Source organism: Scophthalmus maximus, chromosome 2 (assembly GCF_022379125.1).
Source record: "Scophthalmus maximus strain ysfricsl-2021 chromosome 2, ASM2237912v1, whole genome shotgun sequence".
In the NCBI taxonomy this organism is placed as follows: Eukaryota; Metazoa; Chordata; class Actinopteri; order Pleuronectiformes; family Scophthalmidae; genus Scophthalmus; species Scophthalmus maximus.
The window spans coordinates 28,017,219-28,029,789 of NC_061516.1; the positions used below are offsets into that span (position 1 = coordinate 28,017,219).

At 41.5% G+C, this 12,571-nt stretch overlaps 3 protein-coding genes across 8 annotated transcripts; 1 reads left to right on the forward strand and 2 right to left on the reverse strand.

Moving 5' to 3' along the window:
* Window positions 1–600: 600 nt before the first annotated feature.
* On the forward strand, window positions 601–1,911 carry LOC124851018 (the record flags this gene model as incomplete). The annotated part of the gene is made up of 2 exons (XM_047337584.1): window positions 601–1,015; window positions 1,423–1,911. Coding segments are annotated over 2 exons (891 nt in total), but the record flags the coding sequence as incomplete, so codon positions are not given.
* A 2,427-nt stretch (window positions 1,912–4,338) lies between these two features.
* On the reverse strand, window positions 4,339–7,941 carry LOC118300068. 6 transcript variants are annotated; one of them, XM_035624137.2, is made up of 7 exons: window positions 7,829–7,919; window positions 6,175–6,395; window positions 5,375–6,070; window positions 5,146–5,208; window positions 4,857–4,979; window positions 4,727–4,770; window positions 4,339–4,578 (listed from the first exon to the last, which is right to left on the reverse strand). In XM_035624137.2, exons 2-7 carry the CDS (start codon window positions 6,227–6,229, stop codon window positions 4,456–4,458), a joined length of 1,104 nt encoding a protein of 367 aa, XP_035480030.1. In that variant the 5' UTR covers window positions 6,230–6,395; window positions 7,829–7,919; the 3' UTR covers window positions 4,339–4,455. The 6 variants fall into 6 exon arrangements, with proteins under 6 accessions (XP_035480030.1, XP_035480031.1, XP_035480029.1 ...); XM_035624138.2 differs by having other exon boundaries at window positions 4,339–4,575; window positions 6,175–7,025; window positions 7,829–7,910; XM_035624136.2 differs by having other exon boundaries at window positions 6,175–7,025; window positions 7,829–7,904.
* A 1,064-nt stretch (window positions 7,942–9,005) lies between these two features.
* LOC118300076 lies at window positions 9,006–10,700 on the reverse strand. Its single transcript, XM_035624148.2, has 5 exons — window positions 10,526–10,700; window positions 9,742–10,446; window positions 9,518–9,640; window positions 9,401–9,444; window positions 9,006–9,302 (listed from the first exon to the last, which is right to left on the reverse strand). The coding sequence occupies exons 1-5, from the start codon at window positions 10,581–10,583 to the stop codon at window positions 9,183–9,185; spliced, it is 1,050 nt and encodes a 349-aa protein (XP_035480041.2). The 5' UTR covers window positions 10,584–10,700; the 3' UTR covers window positions 9,006–9,182.
* Window positions 10,701–12,571: the final 1,871 nt, after the last annotated feature.

Genomic DNA, 12,571 nt, shown 5'->3' on the forward strand with positions numbered 1-12,571 from the left:
GGGTGGAAGAGACCACCTTGCCTTTGTCCAGTTGGAATACCCTGACCTCAGCTCTAAGGTATTTTGAAGTGTACGTACACTTCGCCGCCTATTTTTAGGACCCCCGGGGAGCCGGGCAAGGGGGGGTTGGGGACGTCCACTCCGCGACATGGGCCGCTTCTTGCCACTGGACGGTTTCCGGAGCCCGCTTCCCTAGGGTGGGGAAGAGAAATCGTCGCATCCCGACCGGCCGTCGCGAGACCCGGCGGACGCGTGGAGAGCGGCTGCCGGCGCGTCCCCGACGGCGAGAGTGCGAGGGCCCGATCATCGCTGCTCGCAGCTTTAATTTAATTTAAAATGGAGTAAATGAAAGCAGAGCACACGTTGTGACTTGATAGACTTCCTGCTGTGGCCAAGACGCATGTTCAAAGTGCCACGCAGACTGACCCTCTTGGTAGCCAATCGGCTGCAACCTCATTTTTGAGCTGTCGTCTGCTCTTTTGCTCAGAATGTTCACTTCCACTAGACCACAGCGACGATGCGCCTGCACACCATCCTCTGTTGAATATGGAAGTGTCTTGACATGAAATACAGCGAGTCTGTGTTTCCAACTGAAGCTAAAAACTGAATATCGTCATATCTTTCTGTAATATTCCTCTTTTTCCACCCAGATCATCTTTCATCTGTTATCCAGTCGGCGGCAGTAGAACAGGACACTGGTGTTGTATCTGCCGGAGTCGGGGACAACGTGACTCTGCGCTGCTTCTACGACAGTCAAGTGGCGATGCACTTCTCCTGTCCAGTGTTTACAAACACGAAAAATTGGCCACGGTCTCCAAATGGTTGGTAGAGATTACTCGTTTCTCTGTGCAGAGGGAGGAAGGGGCGAATCATCTACACATCTCCGACGTCCACCTCTTCGATTCAGCTACATACTTCTGTGGAAGCTCACACTCCAACATGGTGGAATTTGGAGAGGGGGTCTTTTTAAGTGTCAGAGGTATTATGCTTTTATTTTTCGTTGGCTTTGACTTTAGATGAGATGCAGAATAATCTGACCCTCAAAGTGAGTTTGTCTTCAATTCGCCATAAATATCACAATTACCAAGTGTCCCTTTGTAAGATCACCTACATGGCGTTATGGTGGTAGCTTTAGTCAATTTGAAATGCACTGTAAATATCTCATTGACAGCATTCAGTTTTCATAAATTGTCACAGAAAAACAACTGTACTCATATGAAATACATATTAATTAACAAGATATATATATATTATATTATATATATATAGTATTAGACAATTTTTGTTCAATCATTTTGACAAAAACACCCTTGTTCAAATGCGTGGCTTATGTTATTGGACGAGCTAGGGCTTGAGTAGGGATATAACATCTCTCTTTTTCTATGGCACAGTGGTTACATGTTTTTCCCACATCTGATTTAGGAGCCAAACTCCAGGAACTCCAGGACATACCCCAAGGGCCAGAATCTGTGACCGTCCTGCCGGGAGGCTCCGTGACTCTCAACTGCACAGTGAACACTGGGACCTGTGATGGGGAACACAGAGTTTGCTGGTTCAGACACGGTTCTCGCCCCGGCATCATTCACGCACATGGGGATCAGTGTCACCGCGTCTCCGCACCAGCAGGCTCTCTGTCACACAGCTGTGTGTACCATCTACAGAGGATGAACCTGACCTCCCTTGACACCGGAACCTACCACTGCGCCATGGCCTCATGCGGGGAGGTGCTGTTCGGCAGCGGGAGCAAAGTGCTCGTAACCGATGACACCGAGGACCGCACGGCCCAGATGAGATTCTTGGTTTGTCTCTCCATCGTTAGAGCTGCGATTCTCGTGTTATTTCTCACAGGTTGTCTCTCGGTTTACTCCACCAAAAGCCGGCAACCTCCTCAAAGCTGAGCTTGGCTCTGTCATCTTAATCTGTCACAGTTCAAACATGAAGACAATAAGCTACTCTACTGCTGTGATAGCATTAGCATTAGTCTGTCTGCACCACAGACTGTAAAATAAAGATGGACAACATGCCAGCTGCCCATGAGTGAAGCCAAATGATCCCCTGGTGGTTGGCTGCAGTATAGGTCATAAACCCCACCTCCTCCACGTTAGCAGATGGGACGTGGGCCAAACTAAAAAAGTCAAAGTACATTTTTCCCAAAGATGGTTTCTGTCATTTTAAGAAGTTGTTATCTACGGAAGCGCATTGCATTCACTGAATAAAAAAAAATAATTGACACCTTATCTCACCTTATCTCTAATTACGAGACCCTGATCTCGTTATTATGAGATCCTGAGTAAGACGGTTCCGTTGCCTCTATACTATGATTTTGATCAGGTGCCGGACACTTCATTGAGTAACCACTAAGCCGGCTTGGATGCATTTGAAATGCATGAATCTATATTCATAAACAGGGCCAGCCCTTGGCATAGGCTACATAGGCAAATGCTTAGGGCGCCGTCATCCATGGGGGGCGCCCAAAATATAAAGTTTATGTCATGGCTCCGCCTTGACTGCTCCTTTTCTGTCTATTAATTCTGTGTGTGTGTGTGTGTGTGTGTTTCAGTGGTTGTGGTCATCCTGAGTTCTACTACTGTAGACACCCTCACTCAATCCTCACCCTGTATTTCTTGAAAGACTATGAAATCTGTTGAAACTTTCATTGAGTCTGGTTGTCTGCATTTTGGGTCCAAATTCTAGCTCAGCCCTGAACTCTTTTAATTACAAAAGCAGACATACTGCGCCCCCTGATCTGTAGGATTAGATGCACATCTTAGATGTTGTACAGTACAGCTGAGGCAACAGAACCGTCTTATTCAGGATCTCCTAATTACGAGGTCTTTTCTCATAATTACGAGATCAGGATGTTGTAATTAATTATTTAGTGAATGCAATGTGCATCCGTACTATGTCACACTGATGTTCAAGTGTTAATATATACCGGTGATTCTGATTAGTTATTTGATGCTATAGAAACGACGTGAAACGTCATAATTGACAGCTGAGACCGACTCGCAAGTGGTCGAGTGTGCGCATTGACACCCCGACACCAAAGGTTGAGGTACATAATACCGTGGCTCCACACCACAATCACAGACTCTGGCTCTAAATGACGGTTAAAGCGCAAGGTGGCAGCACCTGCATCCAGGTTGTTTTGGCCTCATACATAGGTACAAACACAATCTCAAGTGTAATGTCTCCACCTTGTACTGAGGCAAAGACCGCATGGGGTTTACACAACGGAAACCTTTTGACGTCTCTCTCCCTTTGTGAAGAGACCAAAGTTATTCTTACAAAAAAAGGAAGCACCCTGTTAAAAAAAATTACTTTCACACTTTGATTCTGTTATCTAGTCAACCCATAGACATGAGGTCAGGTTTTTGTCTTACCACAGTGCTTGGATATAGTCTGTGCTCTGTGTTGTGAAACATCAGGGAACTTCTACTCTACGTGTATGTAGTTTGATCACAAAAATAATTTCCTGCGAGCTACTGAAGCAAAATGTGGGACCTCCCGCTTCAAACCACCTGTGTACAAACATAGAACAAGCAAAGGGTCTTAAATAGGCGCATTAGCAAACTCATGTACGGAAAGTTCCCTTCTTTCACTGCTGACCACCAAGTGTCACACTGAGACTGAACACACTGCTACTTGATTGTTGTACGATACAAATTCATTTTTTGAATGTTCTTCCAGAGTACACACTCACATAGTTGCAGGAAAAAACAACAACACCTTACTTTCAGATCTAATCCAGGCTGGTTTGAGCTCAAATGTATTCCAACTATATGCAATGTTGTTTAATTTATATTCACAATAGTTGGATTTATTTAGTCATAAATAACATTGAAATACAGAAAGTAATAATTAAATAAATAAAACTGTTATGCTTCTATAAAGAATAGTGGACTTCTATAAACACAGCCCTTGTTTTTCCCCCATAATATTGCCATTGTAATATGTAGATTATTTTTGTTTCTGAAAAACATCCATGCTACTTTTTAAGGTGTTTGCCTCAAAATGGATTATATACTGTTTGCACAATGAGCAAAGCAACCTGATGTGGCTGCTCGTGTGGAGACATCCTGCCCGAAACCTCAGAGACAAACACAAAAACACGAGAGGGTATGAGATCTACTCTCTTTTACTCTTAAGGCTCTTGTATCTCATGGTGTTGATATGAACAACTTACGTCAAATGCCTTACAGTAGCCTACGTGTGATTCCAATAATGCGATTAGAAGTGTGGAAACTCTTAGAGCAGAGTGTGTGTGTGTGTGTGTGTGTGTGTGTGTGTTTGTGTGTGTAGTTCTTTACTATCTGGCGACAAATAGTGCAGTGACAGTTTTTTCATGGAGGAGCTTAGTTTATTGTGAGGCGAGCATTTGAAGAATATTCATTAAATTCAGCAAAAAAATCATATTGACGGAAATGTGCCGTACGGATGACACGTGTCCAAGCTCTACTGCCTTACACTGGAGTACACACATTCACCCGTGGGGTCATCCCTCTGTCGCCTCGATCTGCTGACCTTGTGATCTCTTAAAGTGGCATAATGAAGGTCCTCCGCCTCTTGGTGTGACTGCTAATTAAAGATAAAGTGGTTAATGTTTTTTTATACAGCACAGCACAGATTTGCAGTAATTAATACAACACAACGTGTGTCATAAACCTTAGTATATTCACACATCTCTTGTCAAAATCAACACACACACAAAAGAAATCATGCTTACCTCTGCGTTTGGAGCAGAGGTCACTGAAAGTTGGACATCGGAGTCTGGTTATGACAAACAAGATGAAAAGTCCTTTTTTATTCAAATGGGATTTGCACTCAATCCTTTCCTGTCATTAAGAGACGCTCACCTGTACAGTGGCAGTTCCCCTTGTGCGTCTTGTACAGCAAGAAAGCCAATAAAATGATCAAAACAGTGGTGAACGCCAGAGCTCCTTTCAAGAAATGCACCAGGATAAGAGAGGCCCTGTCAGCTGTAGAGAAACAGAACAAACAGTGTCATTTTTTTACAGGACGGATTTAGAAATTTTCAAATCCATCTCAAAACAATACCGATATGAACATTAAAATGTTTGTGGTCATTGTAATTTTTGCTCAGACTGTCTACAAGGAGATGAAACACAAGCGATATACACCTACCGAGGTAAATATATGGATCTGATCTGGTCAAATTAGACTCCGAAAGCCTCATATCAGCGATAGCTAAAATTGTTGAAAGAAATATTTGCTTAAGAAAAAACAGAGCAAATATACCTAAATAAAAAGTTAGATTTTGCCCCATATCTCCTACAAGTATTGTGTTAAAAATCTGAAGGAGTGATTATTATTATTTGTCAAATGGGACAACCTCTGCTTTATAGTGACTCACCCTCAAAGTCCATCTTGGTCGCGTTTCCAAACAGCACGTGTCCACATGAGGCAACAGCACACAAGGTCCCAGCATGAGAGAGGTTCAGGCTTTTCATGGACAAGTTGTAGGCGCAGCTGTGTGTTTGTGTGTTGGGTTTCCTCTCGCACTGATCATCCCTGTCTCCATGCGTGTAAATGAGTCCTGGGTGAGGCTCTTCAGAGTTCTTGAACCAGTAAACGCTGTGTTTTCCGTCACAGGTCCCGGTGTGGACTGTGCAGCCGAGAGTTGCAGAGACTCCTGGCTGGACGGTCTCAGATCCTGACTGATCGACAAGAGCCTGGATGTTCAGCCCCGAACCTTTTACACTGACGGTGACGGCGGTGCAAAATACAAAGTCATTTAAATCGCTACCTGCACAATGGTAAGTAGCTGAGTCCGAAATTCGCAAATGTGAGATCTTCAAGTCATTTCTCCCGTTTCCGGCATCCAGTGAGAAACGTGTATCATTAAATTCACCATTAAAGGTGCCTTTATTATTATTATTATTATACCTATAGAAGGTAGACACCAGATTTGGCTTCTGTCCCAGAGTTTGCTTGTACCAGAAAAACATTGTTGCTGCACCATCTTTGCAGAGGCATGACAAAGTCACGCTTTCCCCAATATCGGCCGACTCGAAATGCAGAAACGATTGTCCCAAAGGTGTCCAATGAGCTAAAGAGAGAAGAGACAAAGCAAATGCACAAATCCTTAGATTTGCCAGTATCTTGTAATGCCCTGACTTTACAGGCATCAAGCAGACACAGAGCAAAGCTTACCCCAACTCGCCACAAACAGACATGTGAAATGCAAAGCAAAGTTTGGAGGCGTCATTGTTCTTCAGCTGCAGAGCTGAATGGAATGAATCTCTCCACACGTTCCCCTGTCTTCACAGAGAAGACTGCGCTTGATCGGCCAATCACCTTGAACGACCCACTTTGAGGGATGGTGATTGGCGCCAACTCCCTTGGCCAGTTTGGCCCAATACAGCAACGTGACTCTTGAGAAGACGAATCACAAAAGCACAAATCACATATGCTGTATACAGTCTGTGTCATAGTGTATGTAATGTAATCGTTTAGGACACACAGTAACTGGCTTTCTAAGTATCAATAATGTAATCTCTGGTGTTTAACAGGTAAAAGTTGGCAATAGATGAAAGGGTTCATGTGCCACATACTGCACATTTGAAATGGACATACAAACAATTCTAGTAACTAACATTATGTTTGAAGCAATATTATATTAATGTCTACTAAATACTCTACAGTATGTGGAGTCAAATAATGTGTGACCCAGCTCACCCTGCCCATCACCTCCTCAAACTTCTGCCCTCTTTCAGGAGATAGGGGACAACAAACCTGATGCCTTAATCTTTTCATACTATATTTATATATATATAGATATATATGTACCTATTTCATTTTATCCCTTTGAAAGTCTATAGTTTTCATATTTTTTTCACATTTGCATATTTATATAAAGTCATCTTCATTTATTTCTCTAATATCTTTAAACCGTTTTCATAAATCTGACGGGGTGCCATCGCAATTTTCGTTGAGTTGCTGTCCGCAAAAAAAAAATCGGATCTTGAGTTTGCAGGATGTGACGTGGTTCCTCAAATGTGTGCCTGTTGTGAGGTAAAATGGGAAAAAAACATGAAGAAGATAAGAAATATTTATTAACGGGGGGAAAAAATACAAATTAAAATTGCGCAGAATCTGTGACTGTGCAACCTAATTTGGTGATTTTTTTAAAGACCATACTGGTTTGCACATAAAACAAGTCTAGTACTTTCTAACGCTTTCAAACAATTATGGATGATACAAGTTAATATGAGCTGGTTCTCACTCTCTTACCTCCAACCACTGCATTATCAGATGTCATAACCACCACCATCATTATCAATTCGTCACTTAATTTATCAGCTCTATCTGCTGTTGTTTACCCTTTATTTGATGTTGTGCACACAGCATGTTGGCTGCAGTTCAGGCGCAAGCTTCATTTCACACAGCCGCCTTTGTAAAAGTGACTCGTCTTTGCTCTTGACTTTTGTCTTCCTGTGTTCAAGCTACAGGACTTAAAAGTTTCCACCGGCGGAAACCTGCACACAGTAGTTCACATCTTATCCTCCACAGGAGTCGAAACAGAAGCTGACTGCTGAGAGCTGGCTAGTACAATGGTTTCCGGTTAAAGGTCTTTTTTTTTTGGTTTAGATCAGAGGGGTTTTTTGAATGTGACCTGTCAATGTCTGCATCCAGACCAACAGAAATGATGTACTTTAGTCTTCAACAACAAACCTTTTCTGCCAATGACGATGAGTTCAAGTATTATGTGAAGCAGTCAAAATCATTAACTGTAGTTTTCTTTTTTGCCTGCAGCTGCTCATGCTATGTTGCGTTAAAGGGTCAATTAAAGGGTCAAATTACTCACCCTATTTATGGTGCAGTTTTTGCTTTACCTACAGAGGTTTAGAGATTTTCATCTCAGAGATCCGTTCTGCCGCAGTGTCTTCATTCAATAGATGTGAACAGAGTTCGTTTGTGTTGGCCAAAGATTTGAAAAAAATGACTTGTGGTATTCCACAGACCTATTTTTTTTGTTCAACCTACTTTAAACTGAAGAAATAGTCCCCACAGAAACTGCTCACACGAGGTCATTGAGTTATGTAAACCACACCCTAACATCAAAGTTAGTTAATTTTTTTGAAAGACTGACAGCTGATGATTCTTTTACATTCTTTTTTGTAGGGTTTGTGATGCACAAGAAATGTTCTTCAACATTATGGCACTCATCTCAAATGTAAAATAAAAGTATTTGAAATCCAGGTGTCAGGGTTATGCAGGAACTAGACCCAAATGCAACAACAACAAAGGATTAAGAAACTAATATAAAAGATAAACAAGGAAAAGTACAACAAGGGAATAATCAAATCAAAATCCACAAGCAAAAATAACTGTCCATGAAGAAAAACAAAATGACTTTAAGAGTCAACAAAGGTCATGGGGGCACATTCATAACACCAGGGCTATTTAGATCCATGTTGACAGTCATGCAGTCTTCTTCTTCCCTGTCTTTGTTGGCGCATTGTTGCTTATCGCTGCATGTTTCAATCATCTGTAAGTCAATGTCACATCATCAGTAGTATTGAATCCCTCAAGTAAGATCATGCACAAGTACAAGGGCGCACATCATGCTCATGCTCAAACAAAAATAACTTTTTTGCTGATCTTCAACCTCATTTGTACATGTACAGAATATGATAAGAGTAGCATATATCTAACATTCACAGTATCTTTAACTAATTTTCGGACTTTTACAATTACAACTAAAATGGCGCTCATAGACCTCATCCCTCTGCCAAGGCCGAACAGTTCTCTTGAATATGCCAGATTTTTTCACTGCGGGCTACATGAAAACTGTAAATCGATGCTTGCATGTTGCATGTGGTCACCATGCTTTCTATAGCTACTAATGGGTGTGGTACGATTCTGTGAGTGATGAAAGCTTGGATTTGGCAGAATGTACGTGGTCCGCAGGCTAATACGTTTGTACCTCGCAGTTGCGGAACAACTGGTTTACACAATCAGTCTCGCACACACGGGTAATGTCTTCTTGAGATTTTTATTGAGATTACAGCAAGGTGAGGCTTTATGTGTATCACGTTGAGGTCAAACCTTATTTACAAAATTGTTACAATTTCAGGAAAAGCATAGCTTTACACATTTAAAGTGATGCCAATGTGGCCACGTGCGATTATGGAAGCAAAGACAGAAGGTGTCCAGATCTACTGCCTTACACTGAGGTAAACACATTCGCTCCAGGTGTCGTCTTGCTGTCTTCCTGATCTGTCAATCTCCATCTGCCTCAAAGCAATAAAAAAGGTGTTGTCTTCATTTTGGTCGCCCTGGGCATGAGAAACAGTAAATCATATGGTTGGATATGACAAACAATGAGTTAGTGCTACAAAAAGTAAAGTATAAATGGTAACACAAGAGAAAAAACCTTTGGATTTATTTTGGAGGATGGTGAAAGTGTTGCACGAGAATCTGAAAAAAAGAAAGAATAATTTGTTGATTATATTATGTACCCTGGGATAGATAAAAAAAAAAGATCAATTACCAGTAGGAGGGCAGCAGTTCCTCTTGTTCACGATGCATACAGAGAAAGCAAGTAAAATACTCAGCAGGGTGATGACTGTCGAAGCTACACTCCAGAAATACAAGAGAAGTTGGTCCACCTCATCTGCACAGAGTTTGACGACCGGAGATGTCACAGAGCTTAAAATTGTGGGTTAATGGGTAACAATCACTATTTTTCACAAGAGAAAAAACCAAGTGACTCACTGTCAAAGTCCAGCTTGGTCCCATTTCCAAACAGGACGTGTCCACATGAGGCGACGGCACAGTAGTAGGTCCCAGCATGAGAGAGGTCCAGGCTCCTTATGGACAAGTTGTAGGTGCAGCTGTGTGTTTGTGTGTTGGGTTTCCTCTCACACTGATCATCCCTGTCTCCATGGGTGTAAATGAGTCCTGGGTGAGGCTCTTCAGAGTTCTTGAACCAGTAAACACTGTATTCTCCGTCACAGGTCCCGGTGTGAACTGTGCAGCTGAGGTTCACAGAGCATCCTGGCTGGATGGTCTCAGATGCCGACTGATGGACCCGAGCCTGGATGTTCAACCCTGAGCCTTTAACACTGACAGTGACGTCCTCAATGAATTTGAACATAAATGCAGTACCTCTTGCACAGTAGTATGTGGCTGAGTCTGAAAGTTGTACATCTGAAATTTTTAGCTGAGTCAAATTGTCAAAAGTTTTCTGTTTGAAGCGTGGATTGTCCTTAAATTCACCATGAAAAGTGCTACTATCAGAAAACCTGTAGGTCATAGAGATAATTTGTGGCTTCTGTCCCAGTGTTTGCTTGTACCAGTAATACTTTGTAGCATCACTGTCATAAAAACACTGCAAAGTCAAGTTGTCACCAACATCAACTGACATAAATCCACTGTCTCGATGAACAGTTGTGGACAGATTGAAGTTATTCATCTGAGCTGGAGTGCAAAAAAGAGAAAAAGCAAAAGTTAATTTTACGCAACAGAAATCACTAAAGCCAGCATACACACAACTCACCCATTTTCCCCAAGAGGAAACATGTCAGATAGAAAGCAAACTTCGTAGACGTCGTCATGTTGAAATTGCAGCGCTGAATGAAAAACAACAACACTTTTTCCCCTCTCTTGAGAGATTAGGCTTGTGTTGATTGGCCAACAGGGCAACTTTGTCACATGACCATTGCCCTCATTATGGTGTGAAAGTATGAGATTCACACGGTGAGAGATATCTGAAGAACTAACAGTAGAGACTCCACACACTCCATTTATATAAATTGTAATAATTATATACTTTATATTATTATATTATGGGCTAGTCACAAACAGACACACACAAACATTCACACGCTCAAAATGACACCATTGCTTGTCATAATTTTTTCACAGTAATTAGTTGATCCCAAAAGAAAGCACAGAAATATATTTTGATCCACTACAAAATGAGACAAACCCACATGTACATAAAGACAAACTTTAAAAAAATCTCTTGAATATAAGCCTCACCTAGCCTTAAAAAAAAAAAAGAAAGAAAAAAGAAACATGACGAGATTCTGTAGATTTGATTTGTACAATGGTGACCAAATGGAAGCAATACACAGACAAGACAGGGGAGGCCTCTTAGTGGCAGAGGGTCGACTTAATAGAACACTTCTTGCTTGAAACAGGCAGTGGGTCTTTGTTTGGATTGAAGATCCAAAAAAATTACTCACCCATGTTGCCCAGGAATAGACATGTCAGATAGATGAGAAACTTTAGAGATGTCATCATGTTCCAATTCTCGTTTTGAATGACACGAATCTGGCTACGTCGTTCGCTCTTCGGAGATGGGATCGGGTTGAGTGGCCAGCCAGCAGTGACACGGTAACTGTACGGCCTACTTACAGTCGGAAACATCATCACGTGTTCACTGCCACTTCTCATTTCAGGTTTGTTTTTTGAGAAGATTCACAAGGTGAGAGACACCTGAAGTCAAGTAAGAATCTTTCACATTATGGGAAGATAAATCACAGGCATACACACTAGTAATAACATAAAGCCATGAAGAGACTGATTCTGCTCAACACCTGGCATGAACAGATTCACAAATACCTGCAGGATAAAGGTGTCAGAGGTCATTTAAGCAATAGCTTACGACAGGCCGTGGTATACGCTCATTGTATCACTTTGCCTCAGGTCGAACAACACCCCTTAACTGTGCTATAATGAGCATATATTACGGTCTGAAGTGAGCTATTGCTTTTATAAAATGGTTACAAGTATGGCGAAATGAAAGTAATAGACACACTACAATTAAATTTCTTTATTTCATGAAAAAAGCATCAAACACAAAAAAGGTAGTTCCTCTTGGCTGCCTGCACAGTGCATGGTGGTTGCTATGCAACACATTGTAAGCATTCCTCAGAAAGAAGGCTATGAGATGGACGCTGGGTTCGCCGTCAATTTAAGTTTGCAGATGCGAACTTACGTCGTAGCTTCCTCAGTCGCGGAGTGATATGGACCTGTGTAAACTGATTCGATGTATTGGTTCATATTCGTGGTATAATGAGCATATACCACGGCTTTGAACCAATCAGATCGCTTGATTTGAGCTATCCATTTTATAATTGTTGTTATACACTGTTGGTGCAATCAGGGTATTTGGATCATTTTCAAGAAATCAGTCATACAGACAATTACTCGCAAATTTAATCTTATGGTAGTTACCAATCAAATTCACCAAAATGAATGTAAAGTTTAGAAAAAAATGTTAGCATTCAAGTTTAGCTGCAACCAGATAAAACAACAATGTAATAAAGGTAACTGAAGCAGAGGAAGACTTTGGATAACGTTAAAGTGACAATGACAATAGATCATGAAAATATGAAAGATGTTTATTTAAAAGCATTTAAAATATGCTTTGACTGACAAAGCCAGTCAAGTATAACAAACACAAAGCTTAAAGAGTACATCTTTGCGGGTTGCGTGTGTGTGTGCTTAGGGAAGGTTCAGACAGGAATACTGTCTTCTGCACATGGGTCCTGATTCACAGTTCTACTTATGTCTGATCTCCACCAGCTCATATATA